Source organism: Ovis aries, chromosome 20 (genome assembly GCF_016772045.2).
Source record: "Ovis aries strain OAR_USU_Benz2616 breed Rambouillet chromosome 20, ARS-UI_Ramb_v3.0, whole genome shotgun sequence".
In the NCBI taxonomy this organism is placed as follows: domain Eukaryota; kingdom Metazoa; phylum Chordata; class Mammalia; order Artiodactyla; family Bovidae; genus Ovis; species Ovis aries.
This window is the reverse complement of record NC_056073.1, coordinates 49,455,974-49,483,494: the sequence shown is the minus strand read 5'-3', so window position 1 is coordinate 49,483,494 and position 27,521 is coordinate 49,455,974. Positions and strand designations below refer to the sequence as shown.

General features: G+C 52.4%; 1 protein-coding gene across 9 annotated transcripts in view; it reads right to left on the bottom strand.

Moving 5' to 3' along the window:
- The window catches only part of SLC22A23 (solute carrier family 22 member 23), a 128,172-nt gene that overhangs the window by 96,798 nt on the left and 3,853 nt on the right, over nucleotides 1-27,521 (bottom strand). Inside the window, exon 2 of one of the 9 annotated variants that reach the window (XM_042237038.2) lies at nucleotides 1-27,521. This exon is cut by the window's left edge and continues 913 nt beyond it. The exons of the other annotated variants lie outside the window; for them this stretch is intronic. Within the exon in view, the coding sequence (XP_042092972.1) occupies nucleotides 27,237-27,521 (285 nt within the window). The 3' untranslated portion in view covers nucleotides 1-27,236. 9 annotated transcript variants of the gene reach the window in all.

The following is a 27,521-nucleotide window of genomic DNA, read 5'->3' as shown; positions in this document are numbered from 1 at the left end:
AGTCGACTACGCTCCAATATAAAATAAAAACGTCAAAGAACCTCACGGAAACAACCCTCACCTTCCATTAGTTCCCCCCATATATTTACTTCCCAAGCCCGGAGTCTTCTCCCCCTTTTCTGCAGGCCTGATGTCCTTTGTTAGGGTGCTCCTTCTGAGCGCTCCGTGTGCCCGGCTGCACTTGGCAGTGAGCCCTGGTTCCCTCTTGTTCGGCCGCTTTCCCTCAGTCTAGCTGCCAGGGCCCCAGCCACAGAGCCTAGGAGCGTGGAAGAAAGAGATTTCCTCCTACAATAGCCAAAGGGCTACTATAGCCAAAGGGAAAGGCAATTCGCTCCAACACGCTTGCCTGGAGAATTCCAAGGAAAGGGGAGTCTGGCGGGCTAACGTCCATGGGGTCACAAAGAGTCAGACACGACTGAGCAGCTAGCACTTACAATCCGTAGTCAGCATTTCCGTAACAAGATCGACTGATACTCTAAGTCTCTGGTCAAGCATCCAGGAAATAACAAAATATGAAACGAATGGTTAAAGGATATCTGGGAAATGCTCCATTCCTCTAATGAAAATCAAAGCTCAATACTTGATTAACTAAAAAATATTTTGTGTGTGTTTGTGTGCTGTGTCAATTCAGTCGTGACCAACTCTCTGGGACCCCGTGGACTGTAGCCCGCCAGGCTCCTCTGTCCATGGGATTGTCCAGGCAAGAATACTGGAGTGGGCTGCCGTTTCCTTCTCCGGGGGATCTTCCCGACCCAGAGATCGAACCCAGGTATCCTGCATTGGCAGGCAGGTTCTTTACCACTGAGCTACTAAGGAAGCCCAATTAAAATCAAAGCTCAACACTTTATTAATATTTTTTTTACGTTTCCCAAAGATGCAGGAGAAGAAACAGAGGATCAAGTCTGTGCTGGGCATGTAAGCAGAGCACCGACTTTCTAGAAAGCTGTCTGGCAGCACACATCGCGTGACTTGAAATCGTGACCACTCTGTATCCCAGCAATCCCTTTTCTTGGAACTTTTTCCCAAGGAGACCTTGAGGGCAGCCGTCAGATGTCCCGGCACAACGATCCTCAGTGTCTGTCACTTGTGAGAAATGGGCCCCTGCCTGACGTCCAGCAAGACTATACGGCCTGAGCACGTTTGCGTCTGAAAGCAAATGATCCAGAAAGGTGCTCCCAGGACAGTGCTGGGAGGAAGCCTCAGCGTGAAAGCCACGAATACAGGGGGTGTCGGGGTGAGAGAGGGCCAGTCACTCGGCATCCCTGACTCTTCGCAACCCCACGGACTGCAGCCTCATTTCCTATTTTATACTTTTTTTGGCTTCTCCAAAGTTTCTACAGTAAATCTATAAACCTTATAACGAGAGAACAAATATAGGTAATGTTAACTCCCACCCATGGAGGTGGAAGTGATGGTGGTGAGGGTGAGACAAAAATCATTAAAAATGAAAAACAACCAAAAACTTTTCACCTTTTCAGCAATATGCATTTTAACACAACCTAAACACTCAGGCTGGTCAGGAAAGTGACTGGAAACAGAGGAACCCGGAAGATTACCGTGATGCTAATGTTGTCTAGGCACTCAGCCGTGTCCGACTCTTTTGTGACCCCATGGACCGTAGCTCACCATGCTCTTCTGTCCACGGGATTCTCCAGGCAAGAATACTGGAGTGGGTTGCCATTTCCTTCTCCAGGGAATCTTCCTGACCCAGGGATCGAACCCAGGTCTCCTGCACTGGTAGGCAGGTTCTCTACCACTGAGCCACCAGGAAAGTGGTATTAACTAATGCTCACCGACTAAAGCCAAAAACATTTTTTAGGGAACTAAATGAAAAATTTCCCCCAAGTTCCATCTTCAGAGCTGGAGATCCCCGTGAGAAACCACGGGGGCTTTAGCAGGCACGACACACATGTGCTCCAGAACTGAGGAGTCAGTGGAGATGAAAGGAAGCGTTTCTGCTCAGACTACAAAGGGGATAACAGTGCTGAAAATTTCAAAAGCTTAAATAAAACAGCATTCCTGACTGAGCTGTAGGGATTTAGAGAAATGCAAAGTCAGCATTCTTCTGCAACCTTTTTCCCCGAGGCGGCGTATCACTGGTTGCTCGTGCACCACCATTTCATACTCTGAGGGTTCGCCCTGCTCTGCGTGTCTCAGCTGGAGACAACAGACGTGGCGAACACACACACTCACACTCACACACACACTCACACACAGTCACACTCACACACACACTCACACTCTCACACTCACACACACACTCACACTCACTCACACACACTCACACTCTCACACTCACTCACACACACTCACACTCACTCACACACACACTCACACACACACTCACACACACACTCACACTCAGACACACTCACTCACACACCCACACTCACACACACTCACACTCAGACACACTCACACACTCACACTCTCACACTCACACACACTCACACACACACACTCACACACATTCACACACACACACACACACTCACACTCCCTCTCCACCCTGGAAGGCTGGCCATGTAAGCTGGATCCATAAAGCACATTGAAAAGCTAAAATCCATACAGAGAAAATCAGCTGTTCAACGGTCTGTGTTTTTCAGTGGTTCTTTCTTTCTTTCTTCTTCTTTTTTTTAAAGCTAGCTGTATTTGGATTTTTCTCTAAAAGATTCTATCAAAATTCAAGAAATACTGTCCGTTTTGAAAACACCGAACTATTCTCTGCTTTTCGCCTCTAAGCTCATTCTGCAATTTTAGGAGCTTGGCTACTGTCGACAGCAGCCGACAGAGCTGCCAATTAGGGCTGGCACTCTCAGAAGCTTCCTTAGATGACATAACGAACACCCTTGCCAGCTACTCTGGGAGGTTTTTTTTGTTTTTCTTCTTCATTTTGCTTCTCTGTCTTTCATTCATCGCTGCTCACGTGGTTCCCCCCTCCCCCAACTTGGTGCCCAAAACTCAAACACGGCACCCTGAGGGCAACATTTGAACCAAAAATCTACTTACTGCGAGCCTGCTGGGGCTGCACGGAAGAGACCAGCAAGCCTGAATTCCCCGTTCGTGTGTGTGTGTGTGTGTGTGTGTGTGTTTTGGGGGGCACTGTTCCAAAACCACAGCATCAAAGCTGGCACATGCCTTCCGCCTCACGTGGCCCACTGTGGACCAATGCAGGCACCTTGAGTTATCATAGCCCTTTGCTCAGTGACCCTTCCTGTTCTTTTTTTCTTTCACCGTTGATTCTAAGCCTGCTGCCCTTTGCCTTCAAATACTGCCATCAGGGGCTTTCCTGGTTCTAACTGACCATTTTTTAAAGCTCTGGAAAAATAAAACCTCTTATTCATACTACAGAGAACTATATTCAATGTCTTGTAATAAACTATAATGGAAATAAAAGAATACAATGATATAATATATACATAAAGTAGCTACATGGCCAGCCTTCCAGGGTGGAGAGGGAGTGTGAGTGTGTGTGTGTGTGTGTGAATGTGTGTGAGTGTGTGTGAGTGTGTGTGAGTGTGAGAGTGTGAGTGTTGTCTCCTTGGACAGCAAGGAGATCAAACCAGTCAATCCTAAGAGAAATCAACCCTGAATACGCATTGGAAGGACTGCTGCTGAAGCTGAAGCTCCAATCCTTTGGCCACCTGATGTGAAGAGCTGACTCGCTGGAAAAGACCCTGATGCTGGGGAAGATGGAGGGCGGGAGGAGAAGGGGATGACAGAGGATGAGATGGCTGGATGGCATCACCGACTCAATGGACATGAGTTTGAGTGAACTCTGGGAACCGGTGATGGACAGGGAGGCCTGGCGAGCTGCAGTCCCTGGGGTTGCAAAGAGTCGGACACGACTGAGCGACTGAATAGCAACAAATATAACGAATAACTGGGTCCCTTTGCTGTAAACCTGAGACCAACACGACACTGTGAATCAACTATACTCCAGTTTCTTTAAAAAAAATTAAAGAGCTCAAAAAGGAAACAGAAAATTATCTACCTAAACAGACCCTGAGTAGCGGATGCAGGATCATCCCTGGGCAGTAACACTCAATTTTCCTTTACTTTTTCTGAAGGGAAGCAGGGGGCGTACAGTCTAAGCAGAGGTTATGTTAGTGGATGTTCTGATTAATCCGCCATCACGCCCTTGACGGCAGTGGGGAATGCTGGATCCACGTTCCGCAGGCAGCCGAGACGACAGATGAGCAATGACCTACCAGCCAGAACCTCGAAGAGTCTCTCCAAATGCGGCAGGGCATATTTCACTACCTCCAAGAGACGAAACTGAGAGCACACACTATATATTCAAAAGGACTCCTGCAGAACCAGGAAAAAAGGGAGGAGAAAAAGCCGCCACCGAGAGCACTCAACCTGCAGAGCTACTCGCGGCCTAAGTGAAATCAACACACCGGCTTCCAATACATAACTGGTGCTAGTAACTGAAAGACTCTTGGATACTAAAAAGTTGTCTCATGTGTTACTAACAGAGATCTTAGTATAATGCAGTGAAGAGCGAATGCGAAAGTTGCTCAGTCGTGTCCGACTCTTTGCAACCCCACAGACAGTCCACGGAATTCTCCAGGCCAGAATACTGGAGTAGGTAGCCTTTCCCTTCTCCAGGGGATCTTCCCAACCCAGGGATCGAACCCAGGTCTCCCGCACTGCAGGCAGATTCTTTACCATCTGAGCCACCAGGGAAGCCCAAGAATCCAGGAGTGGGTAGCCTTTCCCTTCTCCAGGGGATCTTCCCAACCCAGGGATCGAACCCAGGTCTCCCGCACTGCAGGCAGATTCTTTACCATCTGAGCCACCAGGGAAGCCCAAGAATCCTGGAGTGGGTAGCCTATCCCTTCTCCAGCGGATCTTCGTGACCCAGGAGTTGAACTGGGATCGCCTGCATTGCAGGCGGATTCTTTACCAACTGAGCTACGAGGAAGGTGCCAGCAGGAGCAAAACTGGACTCTACCATTTAAAACAGCCTCCCTAATTCTGGAAAGGAGCCAAATGTGGGGACCTCTGGACAGAAGGGTCAGGGAAGCCGAGGAATGAGAAGAATGCGATGACCCCCGGTGACCGACCCCAGAAGAACTCAGAGGCAGAAGGAAGAGAACCTCTCACCTGCAAGGAGCACGCCCAGCGGGCTGCGCCCTGACCCCTCTCTGCCTGTGAGGAGCCTCCGGGCCGAGCCGCCCTCACCTCTGTGCCCACGGCTGCCCCTGCCCAGCCAGGGCCCGGCCTCACCCCGGCTCCGCGTGCTCCCCACACTCGTCTTCCCACATCCACGCACACCCGATCTTTCCTCAGTGCATACCCAAAGCACAAAACTCGTTTCGACCAGTCTTTAACAGGGACCATCACGTGTGTGCTGGAGAACGGCAGCCTTTCTGTACTGCTGGCGTTTTTCCTTTGAACGGGCACACATTACCTTTGTAAGCACACAGTTAATTACAAGGAGTAAAAAATTAGAAAGACGCAGTGAATACACCTCTGAATCTTTAACAAAGACAACTGAGCCTTTCTCCTCTTCCTCGCGCTGCGCTCTGTGCCCTACGGCAACCTGTTCTCAGGGGAAACAGCCAGACCACTCGTCAGAACGTATCGCACTTGCCTGCTGCTTACAGATCTTTCCTTCCCCAGCTCAGGGGTTGGCAGACCACAGCCCACAGAGCCCGCACGGCCCCGCCCCCTGTTCTGCACGTAGTCTGATGGGCGTCCAGCCGCATGCCTCGGTCCTCACCTGATTCAGCTCGTGCACAAGTGTGTGCGCAGAGCAGTGTGATGGCAACACAGACCACACAGCGTGCAAAGCAGAGAATGTCTACTATTCAGCCCTGCACGGGGACAGTCTGCCGACCCCGGGACTGACCGACAGCTCCTGGGAGAAAGGGACTGCGTCTTCAGTCTCCGAGCTGATGTCCTCAAAGGGGCAGGATGGCAGCTGGAGCCGCCGCCCGGAAGCGCATGTGTCCGCTTGTGCCCACCGTGCCAGGGACCGTCTCACCCTTCCTCCTCTCTGCAATTATTCCTTCCAATAAGATTCAAACCATGAACACACAGCTTACGACATCCGTATAGGCAATGTGGTATTTAAATGTCTCTGCCACATTTTTCACTATTAGTCATTTTCCCCAAGGGAAAGATAATTCTAATTTTATTATAAAAACCCATAGGATATTGGGTATGAGAAATTTACTTAAAACAATGAACAATTCTTTCTTAACAGAACAAATCTGTTACATAAATTAAGCATCATCGCAACATTTGTTGAGTACCCGCCATGGTCTAGGCGTCCTGCCGGCTGCTTTGACTAAGCATCTCATTCAGGTATTGGAACAGCCATAGAACTCAGGCTTTATGACCAGTGAGCCCACTTTACAGATGAGGAACCTGAGGATGAGGGGAAGCAACAAGAGCAAAGTCAAATGGTTTCTCACAAGGTTATAAATCTGCGTCTGATTGAAACTCATGCTCTTTCCCCACCGTCAACTCAAAGAGACAGCCTCACGCATGCAAACGCAAGCAACTCTCTGGTTTATGTTACGCTGTTAGAGGTCACAGCATCTGTCTTGCCAGGTATTCAGAAGACTTCAAATACATGGAAGCAAGGCAGAACCGCGGAAGCAGAACAAGCTTTGTTTTTACTTTATTGTTCTGATGACTACACAAAGATAGCTGGTAACGTCCCTGTAAATAGCAAGGACGTACTCAAGGGCAGTAATTAAAAATAATATCCCAGTGTCTTATTTTTCACAAAATTTTAGTACCAAAATGCTGGGAAAAGTCAAGGTCAACATCCTGATTTTGAAAATGAGAAATCTGAAACCCAGAAAGGTGAAGTGACTTGTTCATGTGACCTGTGGCTGGGCCAGGACTCCTGGACTGCAGTCGTCCCGGTTCAGGCTGCCGTGCAAGGTCGCACTTCCTGACAGGTGACCCCAGTGCACACTGTCCGGGTCCATCACTGCTGAGCAAGACAATGACACATGGTCCAACTTCTGACCTCAAGGTCACCTGTCTGCATCACCTTTACTCTGCTCCAAAGGATTTTCAAAAGTTGACTCAACATTCTAATTGGGACCAACTCTTGGGCTTCTTGTCAGATAGTCCCTTTTTAAATAATAAATGAATCAGAACAGAGGAGAAGCTAAACCAGTTCTCTCCATTTCAACATCAGCCTAACCATCTTGAAGGAACATGAACGCTATGAGGTGAAGTGGCATCTTCAATGAGGATGCTGTTTGCTTCGTCTGACTCAAATCAGAAACCAGGTCGACTGACGATCTAAATGATCGCCTTCTCCAAGCGCTCCGCCGACACCAACTTGCTAAGCGAGATGCACAGAAGCCTCAGCTGCTGAATCTCAGAAATTCTAGGACAACAAGATCTAGGGAATTTTCACCAATCTGGCCTTTTTCTCTGCTGCACCTGGGCTGGGCAATACTTTACCAGGGTCTCCGAGGAAGAGCACCATCAGATAAATGAGAGCCTGGAGGAGCCCAGGAGTTCGGAGATCGCCTCGGGGTCGGGCTGGGCGGGGAGCATCTGACACCTGGGTGAGGGCAGGTTCCCCGAGTTTCGGTTCTAGTCACGTGACCCGGGAGCGTTACCTCACCTCTCGGGGGCCTGGGTTGCAACATCTATGATATAAAGGTCATAAAACTTGTAATGTGGGTTTGTTATGAGTCAAACCAATATAAAGCATGTGCCTGTGTAGTCACTGGCACAAGCGATTACCTCTCACTAATTCAGTCTGCCATTTCAGCAGCTCCTTTAAGGCTTACGTCTGCTGGGAACACTTGGAGGGGACTTACTAGAGCTGCTTTCCGAAAGGGTTTGGATACTGAGAGTCTGGGTCATTCACGGAGCCTTACCCCAACTGATCCCAGCGGAGGGATGGCACCAGAAGAGATGGGGCAAGGCGGGCAGAGACGATGCCCCCAGGGCACAGCCGTGTCCGCCGCTGGGCAGGGTCTGCAGGGCAGTGGGCGCCGGTCCCCAAGGGGTCTGCACCCCTCAAGCCCTTCCCCTGAGCTCAGACGTGATGCCCTTCGCTTCAGCAGCCGCGGACAGGGACAGCGACCCAGCCTCGTAAATCAGACATCCCACAAACAGGTATAAACACAGTGCTCTTCTGACCCCAAGGAAGAAATGGAGGCTGCTTCTCAAAAACTAACAACACATTTTACACCCAAAAGGGTGTTTACATTCGCCCCCCCACCACCCTCCGCCTTGAGCCAACTATTAATATCTCCAAAACACTGAGCTGAACTGGCAACGTGACGGCTTGAGGTGACGGTGCGGTTTGTCTCCTGCCGCCCAGGGCTCAGTGGACTCCTAAGAGGAGCCTTCTGCTGGGAATGCATTTGAAATTGCAGCCCTGGGGAACCTTGGGAAACCCGGGTTCTTTCTCGTAACGGTATTAACTGCATCAGGGTTGGGGCTTGGTGGGCATGGCCTTACTGAGTAAGCCAGGGCACCTGAATTCCATCCTAGCCCTGCTGCTCCTGCTGTTCCTGCTGCTGCTAAGTCGCTTCAGTCGTGTCCGACTCTGTGTGACCCCACAGACAGCAGCCCACCAGGCTCCTCCATCCATGGGATCTTCCAGGCAAGAGTACTGGAGTGGGTTTCCATATCCTAGCCTTGGTCATGCTCTAAAAGCATGCAATTCACAGATGACCAGATGAAAACCTTCCATCACCCACTGATTCAAGAGAGCAGATTTGGCCCCAGGGCCACCAAGGTGAGGCTCTGGGCACTCCATCCCCTCTGTCTAAGGCACACAGGAAGCAGAAAAGAAGTGTTCAGTTCAGTTGAGTTTAGTCGCTCAGTCATGTCCAACTCTTTGCAACCCTATGGACCACAGCACGCCAGGCCACCCTGTCCATCACCAGCTCCTGGAGCTTACGCAAACTCATGTCCATTGAGTCAGTGATGCCATCCAATCATCTCATCCTCTGTTGTCCCCTTCTCCTCCTGCCTTTAGTCTTTCCCAGCATCAGGGTCTTTTCCAATGAGTCAGTTCTTTGCATCAGACGGCCAATGTACTGGAGTTTCAGCTTTAGCATCAGTCCTTCCAATGAATATTCAGGACTGATCTCCTTTAGGATGGACTGGTTGCATCTCCTTGCAGTCCAAGGGACTGTCAAGAGTCTTCTCCAATGCCACAGTTCAAAAGCATCAATTCTTCCACACTCAGCTTTCTTTATAGTCCAACTCTCACATCCATACATGACCACTGGGAAAACCATAGCTTTGATTAGATAGATCTTTGTCAACAAAGTAATGTCTCTTCCTTTGAATATGCTGTCTAGGTTGGTCATAGCTTTTCTTCCAAGGAGCAATGTCTTTTAATTTCGTGGCTGCAGTGATTTTGCAGTGATTTTGGAGCCCAAGAAAATAAAGTCCGCCACTGTTTCCGCCGTTTCCCCAGCTATTTGCCATGAATTGATGGGAAGAGGATGGCCCATAAATGAAACCTTCAGAGGACTGTGCTCCCCTGAAGGCCTATGTCTCTAAGATGCTTTCACTTCTAACAGCAGTGGAGGCGTTTCCTGATGGTGTTTGAAAGGGCACCCATGGGTGACGCGGAGAAGCTGGGAGTCTGCCCTGTAGGACTTTTCAGAGCCTTTACCAGACTGCACACCACAGATCCGGTGACTGCACCTCCCAAACCTGAGGCCTTGGAAACCCTCCACCCTACACTTTGTAAAGGACATTTTCCAAGCTGCACAATAAGAGATGTTGCCGTGTACATTGTTTGCCTTACGACCTAATATACAATCACGATGCAAATTATAACATGGCAATTCTGGGATTTTGAGCCCGGGGTAAAACACTTCAGTCACCCCTGCGCCCACATGCGGGAAGGGCCTGCTATTCACATGTGTCAAAGGACAATCAAAGGAAGCAGAGGGATGTTTTCTACACTTGATCAGAGAAAATGAAAACAATAACATGGTTCTGTGTCTCTATAAAGACTATAAAGGCTAACTGGTGACGGATGAACAAACACTCATCACTCTTAGAGGACACGCGGAAGGTCAGCCCGGCCAAGCGCCATCACCGCGCACAGTCCAGCCCCCTGGAAAGGCCGGGAGCCTGCCCTGGACGCCACCGCGTCTCACAGGAGGACGCTGGCTCAGCAAGGCCAGTGGTGCCTATGGATCCCTCAAGGAGCAGTTCCATCAGCAACAGAAGTGAACACAGGGACATAAACGGTTATTTCTATGTCCCTGTGCAAACCCAGGTGGCTCAGACAGTAGAGAATCTGCCTGCAATGCAGGAGACCCGGGTTCGATCCCTGGGTTGGGAAAATCCCCTGGAGAAGGGAATGGCAACCTGCTCCAGTATTTTGCCTGGGAAATCCCATGGACGGAGGAGCCTGGCCGGCTACAGTCCATGGAGGTGCAAAGAGTCGGACACGACTGTGCGAACTAACACTTTCACTTTGTGCAAAGCACAACAGCCCCAAAGGAGGAGCAACCCAAGGGTCCATAAACACATGAATGGATATGTAAAATGCGGTCCACGCACACAGTGGAATATTATTCAGCCCCGAAAAGGAAGGAGAGTCTGCCACAGGCGACACCAAGGATGACCCCTGGGGACACTACACTCAATGAAATAAGCCAGTCACAAAAGGACAAACACTGTTTGGTTCCACTCACACGAGGTGGTTAGAGTCGGATCCGTGGAGACAGAAAGCAGGAGGGTGGGTGCTGGGATGCGGGGAGTGGAAATGGGGAATGAGTGTTTAGTGGGGACAGAGTTTCCATTTAGGAAGACGGAAACCTTCGAGATGATGGTGATGATGGTTGTATGATATCGTGAATGTGCTTAATGCCAGTGAACTATATACCTAAACACGGTTAACACGGTGACGTTTTACTTAATATATATTTTATCAGAATTTTTAAAAGTGGAATAAAATTGTGTTCCAGTTCTAACAACGATGAACCTGAGATGACTGGCCAGCGTTCTGCTCGGCTCACACACCGAGGCTGCCCCTCTGAGAGCAGCCAGTGCGGGGCAGCCCCTTCCTGCCTGCAGAGTCTCAGTCTCACGGGCGAGAGTCTCAGGACCAGCGCCCCCAGCCCAGGCCGCTCTGCACCGCACCTCCTGTCCACAGGAGAGGAGGAAGCCCCTCGGGACGGCCCCGCCCCTCCCCCGGGCTGCACTTCCCACGACACTTGAGCCAGGCTCCCGGCCCTTAGCTTCTGTGCCCATGCACACAGGTCCCTCTGTCTGCGTGCCCACCCTCGGGCAGTGCCCTGGTCCAGGCCTCTGCGTGTTCAGAAGGTGGCACAGCTTCAGGGTTTGATGGCGACGTGCCAGTCACGACTACATGCCAGAGCCCAGGAAATAACAGGGCACAGCGCTGTCCCTGCGGTCGAGCCTCAGGCTGGAAAACAGGCCGTGAATAAGAAATGAGATTCCCCTGAACTCCAGGTGCAGTCAGAGCCCCAGGGCCAGACGAGGCAGGACTTCCCCTCTGACCTCTTCCAAGCCTTGGCCGGTCAGGGGGTCAGGAGGTGTGGGCCAGACACCAGGCTAGAGGTGAGGGTGGGGGGCAGGGGCAGCCCCAGGACACAGGGCTGGAGCCTCACGTGCAGAGGGAAGACCCACCACAACCAACTTGTCAATGCAGTTCAAACGTCAGCTAAAACCAAACCTCGAGCTGCTCTAGTTAGATACACCCTGATCCAGGCTAGCAGCCTTTCAGAGGGAGGGGACCAGACCCCCAGGCCTGCTATTCAGGGGACTGGGGAGGAGAGAAAGAGGAAGGATGGTGGGGAGGGGAGGGCACACCCCAGCCTGTCTAGAGACACAGTGACCGGTGGGCACGGGGGTGCAGGCCACAGATCAGCTACCGAGGAACAGGGCGAAGGGCACCGATGAGCCCCAAGGAGAAGGACGAGCCCTGTGTCCTGGGTCCTTCGCTGGGACACCTCTGAGCTGAGAAGAGTTGCCCAGACGTTTTCTTAAGCTAAGAAGCAGGCTCCCCACGTGTGGCTGTGCCTCAGCTGGCTGCCGCACGTCACAGAAGCTCGTTTGCCAGGGCCAATCTTAATTTTGTCCCAAGACCTTCCAGACGTCTGGTTCTAACGGTGCCGAGCGCACAGCTGAGATCCTCCGGGGTCTGTATGAGATCCTCCAGGGTCTATATGATGCCTGAGAGCAGCGGTCCTCCCAGCCCCGACAGGTCCTTGAGAAGAGGACTCAGACGACACACAGGTCTCCGAGCTCACGCCCTGCGGACGGGGAGCTGCAAGCGTCCCCACAGAGCCGGCGCGCTGAGCGAGTCTCCCGCTGGGAAATCGGGTTCCAGGAGGCGGGGTAACTCTAGGAGCCGGAGCGCTGAGCGGAAAGGCGGTGAAGATGCGGAGACCACCCCTCGCCCCCTGCTCAGCACGGCGCCTGCGCGTGGAGCCGCACCGCCGCCAGGCCGCGTCTGGGTCAGGACCACGCATGCGTGCGGCGGCGAAGCCCACACTGTGGACAAGCCACGCGTGAAATCATGTTTCACAAGGTCTTTCAAATCCTGGGGCTGATTTTACAAAACCTGGAGGAACCAAGCCCCCGGCTGCCGCACACACTGCCGTTCAGAGCACTGCCTTCCGGAGCGCAGGAGAGATGTTTTCCTCTCGGGCGCAGAAACTTCACCACCATCAGGATGAACTCAGCCTCTCACAGAGCACGGGGGCCGCCCGTCCCTAAACTGGGGTCTCAGGACAAGCGCATCCCTGGTGCCTTCACCTGCTTCAACAGGAGTCCAGTTCACCGGGGCGATGCGCCGGCACAAACACGCTTCCAGACGAAAGGCCCAGGGACTTGAAAACGGGACAACCCCAGGGAAAGCGCCACGGCTTCCGAACTTCAGAAGTGGCAGGAGCCGTGTCTGTCTGCACTTCGCGGCTTCCTCTAGGGTCTGCAGATGGAGGGGAGAGCCCTGCTGGTAAACCCTCTTCTAACCCTTTCCTCGCCCTGAAGGGAACAAGCAGGACCCTGCGAGCACGTCTATGGGAAGAGACTTCCCTTGTCCAGCCTTACACACGGGCTGAGCTGGCTGGTGGACGGCGGATGCCCCCTCCGTTTTGTTTGGCTCCTGCTCCAAACTTAGTACCAGAGCTGTCTGCCTGGACCAGGCTCACCCTGGTCTCCCTAAGCCAGGAGGGATGGGGGTCCCCAGCACAGTTCTCACGTGGCTGGAGAGCCTGCAGCCCAGAGTCCCCGGATTGGGGTGGAAGACCACAGCACACATGGTACCCGCCCCGCGGTCAGGGGACCAGCCGGTCCTCGTGGGGCTCCTCCGCCCTCCCCAGCACCACGCAGTACCCGCCCCGTGGTCAGGGGACCAGTGGGTCCCCGCGGGGTTCCTCTGGCCACCTCAGCACCATCCCCGGCCCCCTCATCGCCCGAGGGGTGCAGGGCAGCTGTGGGCCAGGATGCTCACCCGGGAAGCTCGAGGTAGATCCCTGCGTCCCAGAGCCTGCAGCGTCTCCCCTGCAGGCACCCCCTCACTCCTGCTTCCGACCCCCAGAAAGAAGAGAGAGGGAGGCTGACCCAGATGACAAGCAAGGCAGGGCCTCCCACCGGCTGCTCTGATTCTGTCAATCAGCTTGGAAGCCTCAGAACTGAAAGGTAAGAAGGATCAGGAAGGGCGTACTAAGTTCTGAACTTCACCTTCACGGAGCCTGCGCGTAAAGGCCGGAGACAGGGGCCCCCAAGCACGGCGCAGAGCGATGGAAGACGGGTTAGAGGCCGTGGGAGGAGGAGCAGCCGTCGACGTGGCGGGGATGTGGACGAGGCTCACGGGAGACGCCGGGCGAGCAGCGGACACGAGGCCGCGGGTCAGTGCTGCACTGCCCGAGGCGGACACCGCCTGCTCGGGGCAGGGTGACGGAGCTGCGCGCACAGGGCGCGCTGTGGCTTAATTCAGGTTCAGAGGGAGTTTCTCTGGGGGCTCAGACGGTAAAAAGTCCACCTGCAGTGCAGGAAACCCAGTTTTGATCCCCGGATGGGGAAGATCCTTCACCCCAGCGCAAGGATAAGAACGTGCTCTCGTCTCCCGGAGAGCTCCCTGTCAGGGGCCGAGCTGTGTCCCCATCACGAGATGGTGGCTCAGAACACGACCGGCCGTGGAGAAGGGGCTTCACAGAGAGTGTGAAGATCAAGTGACATCAGCAGGATGGGTCCCCATTCCGGGGGGCTGGTGTCCTTAGGAAAAGGGGACAGGTGGACACAGAGACACACCGGGCAGAGAGCGGGGTGAAGACACGCAGAGAAAGCCGCTGTCGGGAGGGTCACCGTGCCAACACAAGGATGGAATCTGTCCCCTCAAAATCCACCTGCGGAAGCCCTGCCCTCCAGCGCTTCAGATGTGGCAGAATCTGGACACAAGGCTTTCAAGAGGTGACAGTGTTAGTCTCTGAGTCGTGTCTGACTCTTTGCGACCCCATGGGCCCTCTCTCCGTGGGACTCTCCAGCCAAGAATACTGGAGCGGGTTGCCATTTCCTTCTCCAGGGATCTTCCTGACTCAGGGGTCAAACCCACTTCTCCTGCATTGGCAGGCAGATTCTTCACCATGTGAGCCATCAAGAGGTGATTAAGCGGTCAAGAGGAGGTCATTGGTGGGGGGGTCCCACGGTGTCCTTACTGAGGAGGGAATCGGGACACAGATGCTCAGAGGAGAGACCTGTGAGGACCCAGGGAGGAGGCAGCCCCTACCCAGGGAGAGAGGCCTCGGGAGAAACCACCCTGCACGGCCCCACCCAGCACAGCCCTCCTTTTCAGGCTCCCCCACCCACGCTGTTCCCATTTTCCTCTCCGGGCCCTCCCTGTCCAAGGGGCATGACTCATGGGCTCAGCATGGCGCCGAGCAAACAGAGCTGCCCAGCAAACATCGGACCGGCACACCCTCTGCACTTTGCCCCTGGGGTCCCCTCCCCGTGTGAATGGGAACCTGAGGGGGTTCAGCTGCTGCCTCTGCCCTACAGGCTCAACCTGGTTGCCAAGGAGAGGCGGGTGTAGACCACGGCCTCACGCCTGGCGAGGAAAATGCCTCTTGGAGACTGAAAACCTACTTTCGGTATCAGGCGTGCGTGCTAAGTTGCTTCAGTCATGTCCAACTCTTTGTGACCCCATGGACTGTAGCCCGCCAGGCTCCTCTGTCCATGGGATTCTCCAGGCAAGAACACTGGCGTGGGTTGCCATGCCCTCCTCCTGGGGGTCTTCTCCACCCAGGGATCGAACCCACGTCTCTAGTGTCTCCTGCACTGGCAGTGGGTTCTTTCCCACCAGCCCCACCTGGGAGGACCTCAGTAGCATAAATAGTCTTTAGACCCTGGTCACCCCACCCTCCCGCCTGCTCAGGTCACCTCAGTTCAGTTCAGTTGCTCAGTCATGTCCGACTCTTTACGACCCCATGAATCGCAGCACGCCAGCATCCCCTAAATTGCTACTGGACTGAGACTCGTAACCAAGCCTCAAGGATTTCTTTCTTCACTGGCCTTCCTGTAATCACTTCTCTGAGACTCCGATCAAAACTCCAGTCAATGGAAGACTAGTTACAAATGGGGAAAAATAAGATGGCAGGTGAGAGACTCATTAAGGAGAGAAACCACTGCTTATGCCTAAACCACAATTCAATCCAGACTTGTTATCTGCAGACACACAAACGCCCAAAAAAACTCAAAACAGCCTCATAACCTTGATAATACCCATTTTTGAAAAGTGGCTTCTTCTGGGACTTTCCAGAGAAAGCATTAAAAGTGAAACTTCTATCACGATGAAATAAAAAATGCTACCCTGGAGCCTAGGAGTTGCCCACCATGCGACAGCTCCAGAAGCTTCCAGGCACGCCACTGTCTCTCTGTACTCTGTGTCTCTGCGGGTGACCGCGGACCGAGGCATCTTTATTTCCTACTGGAAAGTTACCTCTACGAGCGCGAAGACGTGCTCCAGCCCCAGAACGCCCCGCGAGGCCTCCACGCCCGCAGCCCCGGATAGTTCTTCCTATCAGGACGCTGAGCACAGACCCTCAGAAGGACAGCAAGCGGGACAGATGGACAGCACGGTGAGCATCTAAGGAGGGAAAGATCTCACCGGGGGCGAAGCCGTGGCTCCGAGCCTCCCCGAAGTGGGCAGTGGGCTCCAGCCAGTGGAGGGACCCCACGCCAGCAGCGTGGTGAGTCTCAGAGGCACACGTGTGGTGGGCGACGTCACACCTGTTCGGCGGCAGGTTCACTGCCTGTGCTGGGAGAGAGGGGGTCACCCTGATCGCGGCTCTGACGCCGTGAACGGTGCTCGCTCGTGCCGGGTTCCGGCCTCGCAGGGGGCCGCTCGTTTCCCGCCGCTGCAAACACTATCAAACCACCTCAATGGGAATTACGGAAAAGACTGGTCTGAATTAGGACCATTTTAAAAATAAATACCTGTTACTTGCAAATAAATGTTTCCTTTACAAGTAGTTAACCACTATTCTAAGCAGAGGTTTAAAGGGCATGTTTAGTCAGGGGCGGACTTGTTGCCAACACCCGTTTCCAGGTAAACTGGGCCAGCTGCTGTTTCACAACGTGCCTCCCCAGGGCAGGCTGGCCGTGCGGACCGAGCTTCGATGACGGCTCTCAGAGCCGCACATGCCCCTCCCCGAGGCTGAGGGCCATTCCCGGCCTCTCTGCAGCTCGGACCCTCATTCCCGGGGAGCCGCGGTCTCAGCTGGGCTGCCCCCGGCCATCTGTTGGGTGGGCATCTACACTCGCCGGGACCTGAGCCCTCGGCACACAGAGCAGCGCCCCTGCCCCCGGGAGTCACCAGCACCCCGTCCTCCGATGTGACACCTACATGTCCCCCGGGGAAGAACAGCCCACGTGGAGATACCTGAGGACCTTTGCGACAGCGGATACTGGGGTCTGCAGGCGCTCCCCAGGGCTCCTCAGGCGCGCCTGCGATCCTGGCTCCTGAAAGACCGACTCTGTCCTCACGGACCTTTCACTGGAAGAAAAGACTCTGACAAACAGGTCTGGAAAACACTGGCTTAAAGGCAGGATGGGGCCCGGGGCCCAGGATGGGGCCCAGCATGATGAGCCGCTGGTTCAGATGCATCGCAGGGCTCGGCACGGTCCTCAGCAGCTCCTGGAAACAGGACGTCGGGCCTGAGCTGGCCTGAGCTGACCTGCGGTTCCGTTGTCTGCATCCGAGAACTATTTCAGCTCACCCCCCACCCCCATGAGGACGGAGAATGCTTCCACTTACATGAGGTGCTGAATAGTCAATTCACAGAAAGTAGAGGGTGGGGCCCAGGGGCTGGGGGACAGGGAGCTGGTGTTTGATGGGGACAGAGGTTCAGTTTGGGAAGATGAGAAAGTTCTGGAGGGGGTGGAGGTGACGGTCGCACAGCACGGTGACGGCCTCAGTGACATCAAACTATGCCCTCACAAGGGCTCAAATGGCCAACTTTAAGTTATAAAGGTTTCACCACAGTTATGAAAAAAGTTTTAAAGTAGGACAAGGACTTTGTGTTTTCTGCAAACGCTCATGTGTGTCCATTTGGGAATAGTGGGATGCCTCAGGAAGAAGCCACCAAGAGTGCCCAATTTGTAAAGCATCTTTTTTTTTTTTTTTTAAGCACACAGTCACACTTTATTATATACACTTAATATTCCCTGTTGATCAGGGAATATTTTTATCATGTTTAATCTCATTTTTAATAGAGATGAAAAGAGGGAAACCATGATCATTCATGATCCCCTCACACAGACGTCACTCTGCAGACACTTTGATCCATCTCCCTGCTGATAAGCACGTACACCAATAATTGGGATCACGATACATACTTACAATCTTCCTATAATCCTCCAGGTGGAGGATAATTGCTCTATGTGTTGTGCTGGTTTCTGCCATAGTCAACATGAATCAGCCATAGGCATCCATGTGTCCCCTCCCTCTCGCGCCTCCCCCCACCTCCCAGCCCATCCCTCCCCTCTAGGTTGTCACGGGGCACAGCAGCGCTCTCCCTCTTACACGTGGTGCTCTCTCGATTCGCCCCGGCCTCTCCCTCCCCCAGGGTCTGCGGGTCTGCCCTCTGTGTCTGCGTCTCCTCTGATGCCCTGCAAATAGGTTCGGCCGGACCATCTTTCTAGATTTCATATGCGTGTGTTGACATATACAAGATTCGTCTTTCTGACTTAGTCACTCTATAAAATAGGCTTGAGTTCCATCCACCTCATTAGGACCGACTCAAATGCATCCTTTTTTATAGCTGAGTAATATTCCATTGTATACAAGTACCATAATTTCTGTATCTATTTATCCATCGATGGACATGTAGGTTGCTTCCATGTGTTAGCTACTGTAAAAAGTGTTGCAACAAACATCGTGGTACATGCCTCTCTTTCCCTTATGGTTTTCTCAGGGTATATGCCCAGCAGTGGGATTGTTGGGTCATGGGGCAGTTCTCTTTCTGGCTTTTTGAGGACTCTCCGTACTGTTCTCCATAGTGGCTGTATCAAGTCACATTCAGGGTTCCTTTGCTCCACATCCTCTCCAGCATTTACTGTTTGTAGATTTTTTTAATGATGGCCATTCTGACGGGGGTGAGCTAATACCTCATGGTAGTTTTGACTTGCGTTTCTCTAATAATGATCAGTGCTTAGAATCTTTCATGTATTTGCTTGCCATCTGTCTGTCTTCTTTGGAGAAATGTCTGTTTAGGTCTTCTAACCATTTTTTGATTGGGTTGTTTGGTATAAACCTGCTTGTATGTTCTGGAGATTAATTCTTTGTCAGTTGTTTCACTTACAGTTATTTTCTCCCATTTTGAGGGTTGTCCTTTAATCTTGTTTATTGTTTCCTTTGCTGCAAAAGCTTTTAAGTCCCATTTGTTTGCTTTTGTTTTTATTTCCATTACTCTAGGAGGTGGGTCACAGAGGATCTTGCTATGATATATGTCAAAGAATGTACCTATGTTTTCCTCTAAGAGCTTTACAGTTTTGGGCCTTACATTTAAATCTTTAATCCAACTTGAGTTTATCTTTGTGTGTGGTGTTAGGAAGTGTTCTGGCTCCATTCTTTTACACGTAGCTGTCCAGTTTACCCAGCACCACTTATTGAAGAGGCTGTCTTTTCTCCATTGTATACTCTTGCCTCCTCTGTTAATGATAAGATGCCCATAGGTGCATGGGTCTATCTCTGGGCTTTCTATCTCATTCCATGGGTCTATATTTCTGTTTTTGTGCCAATACCATAGTTTGTTAGTAACTGTAGCTTTGCAGTATAGAGAGAAGTCAGGAAGGTGGATTCCTCAAGTCCATTCTTCTTTTTCAAGGTTGCTTTGGCTATTCAGGGTCCTGTGTGTTTCCATACAAACTGTGAAATTTTTTGTTTTACTCCGGTGAAAAATACCATTGGTAGTCTGATACGAATTGCACTGAATCTATAGATTACTTTGGGTAGTACAGGCCAAGAAGGAACCTACCTCAATATGATAAAGGCCATGTACAACAAACCCACAGCAAACACCATTCTCAGTGGTGAAAACCTGAAAGCATTTCTCCCGAGATCAGGAACAAGACAAGGGTGCCCACTCTTGCCACTGTTATTCCACATAGTTTTGGAAGTCCTAGCCACAGCAATCAGAGAAGAAAAAGAAATAAAAGGAATCCAGATTGAGTAAGAAGAAGGAAAACTCTATTTGCAGATGACATGATATTATACATAGAAAACCCGAAAGACTCCACCAGAGAATTAGTAGAACTAATCAACGAATATATCAAAGTCGCAGGATATAAAATTAACACACAGAAACCCCTTGCATTCCTATATACTAACAATAAAAAATCAGACAGAGAAGAAAACAATCCCATCCACCACTGCAACAAAAAGAAGACAATCCCTAGGGATAAACCTACCTAACGAGACAAAAGACAGTATATAGAAAACTATGAGACACGGACGGGACAAACCAGAGACAGCATAGGCAGACAGAGAGACACACCGCGCCCTTGGATTGGAAGAGTCCCTGTTGTGAAAACGACTATACTACCCAAAGGAAAGCATCTTTTAAACACACAGGAAAAGCGGCTTTTAATCTAATCTGGGAGGAAACAGTCTGCAGCGCAAATTACGGGGCTGAGTGCATAACCACCCATCGTTTAACATGACCCCTGGAGGCTGGCGGCTGGCTTACACCGGCACTGTCGTCATCGAACGTAAAATGTGACCGTCAGCCGGCAGGAATTAAGTTATACAAAGACTGACCCTCTTCCCCACTGAAAGAAAAAAAAAAAAAAAAGCTGACAAACACTTAACCAGCATCCCTCCCCACCGGCCCCTGTGACTCAGCGGTGGGTCCGCTGCTCAGATAAGGAAACTGTCTCACTTCTCTGAGCAGCTGGGTTTCCAGGGCAGGGAGCCTCCCGGCCCCTCGGAGCGCTGCAGGCCCCCTGCTAACTAGACACTCACAGCTCAACAGGTTAGGGCCGTGCCCCCAGACACAGGCCCCCCAAAAGTGAGCTATACTTTCACTGCAAGACATCGAGAAAAAGACGCGAACACAGAGAAGGAAAAGCAGAAGCGGAAGGATGTGAAACTGGGAGGCGAGAGGCGGGAGGGCAGGGGGACGCTTGCCGGGCTTCGCAGCGCTGACCGCCGGCTCTGTGGAAAGGGACGGGTGCACAGCCCCCAGGGCCAGCCCAGGAGGACCGAATTTGGCTTCCGGCTCTGTGGTTGCCATCTTCGTCTTGGGAACCATATGAACAAAAGGCCCTGCATTGTCATCTTGCAAGTTACGTGGCTGGTCGTAGAAGAAAGGTTTGCAGACCCGCCCTGAGGGGCAGGGGTGGGGGCAACGCTGGGCCGCACCTTGCAGTGCCTTCCAGGGGCTTGCTCCAAGCCCCTCTGACTGGAGCTAACAGCTGAGGCCATCTACACCTATTCCCAGAAAAAAAGCCTCAGGAAGCATGGTCCTGCCGATTCCACACCAAGCTTAAGGAGCCAGGTAGGTTACATCCTGAGTCTCCGGGAAGAAGACAACTTTGTCTGAAAGCATCAGTATTCATTTATCCTCCATTCATTGCCAAGAAGAGCCATCTCTTAGCAGCAGCAGCTAGTCCCTTTCACCCCAAAAAAGAACAGCAACTCTTGTCTCCTGTCAGAAGCTCTGGAAGGGTCCCCCACCCTGGGTAACCGCACCCTGTGTTCCGAAACCTGCCTCCTCGGCCCTGAGTGGACATGAGAATTGCACCCAGGAATCCAGCGTTGGACGGAGGCCTACGCTGGCCATTGCCTGACCCAAGACCAGGTGAGCGACATCCGGTCTCGAGGGGGTGGAGGGGAGCCAATTCCAGGAGAAGCTGACGTGGCTTCCGAAAGGCTGAAGGTGGTGGCAGGGCCCCTGAAACAGCCCCCTGCCCCACTTTCTGCTCTCAGATCCCACCCTGGGTTTCCTCAGCCATTTCTGCATTTTTCCAACCAATTTCTTCTCTGTTTTGTTAATCAACATCCTTGGAGATTTGTTTCACTTCTTGGAACCAGACGAGTCCTGAGACGACAGGGCGTGTCAGCACTTCATCTGTGTGAGTGAGGACCCAAGAGCCCACTGGCAGTATTCTAGGACAGCAACAATTTGTCGTAGGGGAACCCCACTTCAACCAGCCCATAACCCTGCCCCCTTTCCCAGAAACACAGGCTTCTGAATGTTCAGCTCACTTGTCTGGGGCAGGTAAGCCCCTACATAGTGACCAGCAGCGGGTAAACACTGAGACAGGCAGAGATGGCAGGTCCATGGACCACAAAGGTCAGATCAAGGCCTCCCGCAGACAGAACCAGGGACACCACTCGAGGCGGGGTCTGGCCTTTCCCCGCTTGCACCGGCCCTGAAGTCACCTCCCCTGATCTTCCTTGCAGTCAGGGCTCAGGTTACCCTCTGCTTCTGTTTAAAATTCCACCTTCTCTCCATCCGTTTCTACCCAGCACAGCCAACCAGGCTTCCAAACTCAGAACACTGTCTTCCATCAAAGGGCATGGACTTAGATTTCTGACCCAGGGCCTCAGTGGAGGCAAGGAAGCCTCCCCACTCTTCCACCCACCCACCAGGCGGCCAGAAAGCTCCTCTGCTTTGTCAGATTCCTGGGCCCTGTGGCCACAGACCTGCTCTATTTTCACACAAGAACCACAAAACCAACCAGCCCCTTCAGGGGCCTTTCAGGCAAACTCCCCGGAGGTCCCTCTTCGCCGGCCCCCTCCGGCCCCCTGGACCGGGGCAGCCAGTCTGAAAGGAGCACCTGGCTCCCCGTGTCATCAGTTTCCTGGCGGAGGCGAGAGACGCGCTGGAACTGCCACAGAATCAACTGCCCGTCCAGGTGTGGTCTATCACCTCCTCCCCATCTAAGCATTTCTGACCTGACTTGTTCAGCCAGTCCTCACCCCACAGATGAGGAGGAAAGGAATCTAAGATTTCCAGGTGCTCCCGGAGGGTGGGGGGGCTTGCTCCCATTCTGTGCCATGGCAGCCTGGCGGGGCGGGCAGCCCTGAGCCCTCTCTACCCATGAAGGTTCTACAGATGAATGGGTCATAACCTCCCTGTCAAACTAGAGACCAGCAGTCTTTGCATGACATGAGCTCAGGCGAGCTGACGCTCGTGGTGAGGACTCAGTGGGTGAAAGGCACACCTCTAGTGGGGAGAAGTGCAGACACACGGCCAGTCCTGGGGGCACTGTGCACAGACCGGGCGGGTCTAAAGGAGGGACAGGGACCGGCAGGCTGACGGAGGAGGGAAGGGCTCCAGGAAACAAGCTCAGAAGCCAGAAGGAGCAAAGACCAGGGAAGCTGCCCGCCAGGTCTGCACGGCCCACTACAGGAAGCCACAGTAACAGCCCCCAGCCGCCGCGACCCTCAGGCAGCAGCAGGACCCCACCGCGGATTGGCCGGTAGAGGTGAAGATAAAGGGCAGGCTCCCCCCATCAGCCCCGTCCCCCAGATGGGGCCCCAGGCCAAGGCAGGCACACCCTCAGGGGGAATGGATGAGAGATTCTAACCCAGTGGCTCCAGCTCTGGACATGCCAATGACCTCCCGCCTCCTCCTCCCCGAACTGAACTTCAGACTTGTAGATAACACCACAGTCAGCCCAGGTCAGCCTTTCACCCATGCCGGGCGCTGGGCGTGGGTGAAGCTGGTTGAATGAACCCCACGCTAGCCAGTGGCTTCCCTTTTCAGGGCCCTCAACCTCGGGGAAATTTACTTAGCAGCCTCCCCTTTGGAGCCAGAGGGCAAGAGAAAATGCTGAAACTCTCCAAGGCCGGTGCTTCTCCTATCAGCAGCGCTGGGGCTGGGTCAGGCCCACGTGTCCAAGGCCTGCTGTGGACCTGCTGGCCAGGGGGCTTCTCCACGGCTCCCCTTCAGGCCCCTCCTGGGGTCGGCAGCCTCCCTCCGGCAGGAAAAGCAGGCCCAGCCTCCCCGCCACCCGTCTGCGGGGCCCCAAGCAGGGTCGACCCCAGCCCCCATCTCACCCCACAGGCCTTCCCTGGGCGCCTGCCTTTCTAGCCCCTCTCTCGGCCGGCTGAACTCATCTTGTGACTGTGAGTCACCCCGGCCTGTGCTCTGGGCCGCCCTGCAGACCCAGGCTCCCAAAGGCCCCAGGGCCCTTGCAGAAGCCACTTGCTTTCCAAGGGAAAGACCCAGGCGCACTCACCCCTGCCCCCACCGCCCCGCCCCGCCTCTCAGCATCTCAGGCCTCAGTCTCAATGCGAGGCCAGTCCGCCTGGACCAGGCGCTCTGCTCTCGATCTCTCTCGCTTCCCTTTCTTTCTGTGCACTCAGCTCAGTTTGTAGTTAAAAAGCCATGACGCTTAGTTAAGATGCACCTCGCTCCTTAGTCTATCAGCTCGGTGGGACCTGCGCTATTTCCGCCTGGCGCTGTATCCCCCGCACAGAGCACAACGCCTGGCCTGCGGAAGGGAGGACGGGGGTTGGGGAGGTTAGGGGAAAAAAGAGAGGAATGGCCCAGGGTCACACTCAGGCGCCTGCTGATTGCCCAACAACGGCTTCAAAGAAGAAAAGTAAACCCAGGTGTGCAGTGTCTGCAGGTGTCCACGGGGCCAACGCTCTCACGGCGGCCAGCTCCCAGCCGCCAGCCCTGCATCCTGACCGTGTGGTCCAGCCAGCTCCCAGCCAGGACGGACATCCAGGGTCCAGCGTGATCTTGTTGTTGTTCAGTCGATCAGTCGTGTCTGACTCTTTGGACTCTTTGACCCCATGAACTGCAGCACGCCAAGCTTCCCTGTCCTTCACCATCTCCCGGAGTTTGCTCACATTCATGTCCATTGAGTCCATGATGCTACCCATCCATCTCATCCTCTGTTCTTAAATGGCATCAACTTTGTTTTAAAATTACTTTATTTATTTTCATTGGCGGCTAATTACTTTGCCTCCAATACTGTGGTGGTTTTTCCTACACGTCGACATGAATCAGCCGCGGGTGTCCGTGTGTCCCCCATCCTGAACCCCCTCCCACCTCCCTCCCCACCCCATAAATGACATCAACTGTTGACTCAATACTGCCTGGGACTGAAGGCCAAGATGAACTGAGACTTGTAAAAACACGCTGAAGACAAGAGGTTGTGCAGCTGATCCAGAGAGGATGAAGGAGAGGTGAGGTCTGGGATGAGCACCGTCCCCCAGAAGATGGAAGAGCTGCTCAGTAACTGCAACTTCCAGTCTGCCCGTCAGGGAGGACCAGGCCGGATTCTGAGCAGAGGAGCTTGTCACGAGCAAGCCAAAAACCTTCGAGAAAAGCTGCTATACCCGCTGACCTAACATTTGTTTTCCTTCCCGGTAATTTACCCTAATATAGCTCAAAAGAAGCAAATCTGACCCTACCACACCAAATCAAAAAAGTACTGAGATCATAAAAATATTAGAAGACAATGTTTTTTTCCCTGATATTCCAGGATTATAGAAGCCCTAAGTCTAACACAAAACCCAGAAACCATGAGAAATTCATTTGACATAATCCGAACCAAAACCCTGTGCGCGATGCAAACGCCATAAACAAAATCAAAAGACAAACAACAGCCTGTGGGGAAAAAGTGTCCACAAAACATCCCAACACTTAATTCACTTTACGCATAAGGCCCTTCTGTAAATCAGGAAGGAAATAATGCCCGCCGCCCCCAGAGATACACACAAAAGGGATGTGAAGACGCAGTTCAAAGAAGAGAAAAGACAAGGCTTGAGGATTTTCAGAGATGTTTAACCTCCCTCCTAAGAAGAGAACGCAAATTGCAAGAAAGGTCACAGACAGTTTCTCCTTTAGAGACAGGCCCCGGGTGGGGGTGGGGGTGGGGGGGGAACGGGCCTCTCTCCTTTAGAACTGAGACAGGCCCCCGGGGTGGGCTGGGGGACGGGCCTCCCAGCTAACCAATGCAAGTGTGAACTGGCAATAAGATCTCTCTGGAGAGCACTTTGACAACATCTATCAAAATAAAACCACAGCCTCCACTTCTAAGTTTCGCAGTGTGCAGAATTTCACCATATGTTACATAATAACCAAAAGGCCCCTCCGGAAGGGGACCTGTTCACTTGTTACACAGAAAACCAGTGAGGAGCCTCCAGGTACTGATGAACACCCTCCCCCCACACAAGGTGATCAAGAAGCATGAAACAGTGCCTGGGATATGGTAAGGTTTAGGAGAGAAGACAGATATAAATGAAAATAGAATATTTTTGGAAGAACACATAAACTGTAACCATGGTTGCTTTTGAAGAGGGAACTTAGAGGCGGAGATGGTGAGAAACCTTGCTTTTATTCTTTATGTTCGGTCCCATGTGGGTACATTTTTTTTTTTTATTATGGTCAATTTCTTAAAACAAAACGAAACAAAACACGCACAGAGATGTTCACTGCTGCGTTGCATACAGTGGGCAAACAAAACAAAACCACACCAGGATGACCTAAGCTGAGTCCTTTCTTAAACTATCCCTATTGTGAGGACACTGCAATTATTTTCCATCCTAGTTGTACAGAGCCCCTTTAAAGGACTGCTAGTCTTGGGCCCCAGAAAAAGAAGTCAAGTTACTTCCTGGGATATTTAAACAACTCTCAGGTTACACAGGAGAAAAGCCAGCAATCTATGAGAATTCTTGGCAAACTGAAAAAAATATCAGAATGTGAGATAAACAAACATCTTAAATTTCACGGACAGGAAGAGAGAGAAGCTTAGCAAGTACTGCTGATACTGATTTTAGGCAAAATTCTAAGGGTTGTTCAAGGAAGTGGAGAGCATTAGAAACCAACAAGGGTTCCCTCTGAACAATACAGGATTCATGCAAATTATCGAGAGGGGTGTTTTAAACTCAGCAGAGCTGTGTTAAGCATGACAATCTTCCTACATGGCTGGGGATAAAAGGAAGAGCAGTCAACAGCATGTGGAAGTTGAGGACCAATTTCATGGTCCACTTGAGGCTGGTGAGCCGACTTAAAACTCAAGACCACACAGTGTTAAGACTGGTCTTGGACGGCTCAACATTCTTAATCAAAGGCAATAACACGTGAAAATGCTTTGAAGACTTTACAGGGCAGCACAAAAGTGGCATCAACCCATTATTTTGAAGGCACCACCTGAAACACCAGGCACCAAGGCAAAGAACAGAAATTTACAAAAACAGAAATAAGGTAGAAATGAACAAAGATCCTAACAGGAGAGATCTAGCAATCCGAAACTAGCAAGCACGCCACACGGGCACTGGCTTAGAAATCCCTGCCTGGACAGGATCTCATCGAGCTTTGGTGACCGTGGCCTCAAGGTAGACAGATGACGCGTCTACTGAAAGCCTTCACACGCTGACTATGAACTTCGTGAGTGGAAGGTTCTGATCAGAACAGGTCAGGGTTGTATGCGCCTGCCAGCCATGTCCTGAGTGGTCTGCTTAAGAGACACGCAGGCCGCATGGAGCCATCAGAAGGGCAAATTCTGTTCCTTACGGAAGGACTGAAGGAGCTGGAAATTTCCTAGCCAGGAAAGAACCCAGCCCTTGTACGCTCAGATGTCTGAGCAGGTGTGATACGAAGGAAGAAGAATCGTTCAGCGGAGAATGCTGCGCAAACAGGCGTGAGATGATCCTTGCTGTCGCTGCCAAAAAGCACGTCTTTCTGTCGGAAGAGCAGCTGAGAAGTGGGCTGCTAGCTCGCGAGGGGCTCTCAGCGAGGGATGGTCCCCCTGGGGATGCCACCGGGAGGGGGTGCAGGTCAGGCCCCTCCAAGGCCCCTCCAAACTCTAACAGCCTGGAGCTCTTCCCGGCCTGGCAGTTTCACGTGTGTAGAGGCTATCCTGGCCTGTATAACCCAGTGGTCCCCAGCCTTTTTCACACCGGGGACTGATTTTGTAGAAGACAATTTTCCACAGCCTGGGGCGAGGGGGATGGTTTGGGGATGACTCAAGTGCGTTGCATTCATTGGGCCCTTTATTACTAATTTAGTGCTGCTACTGATCTGAGAGGAGGTACTGGTCTGTGGCACAGAGGTGGGGAGCCC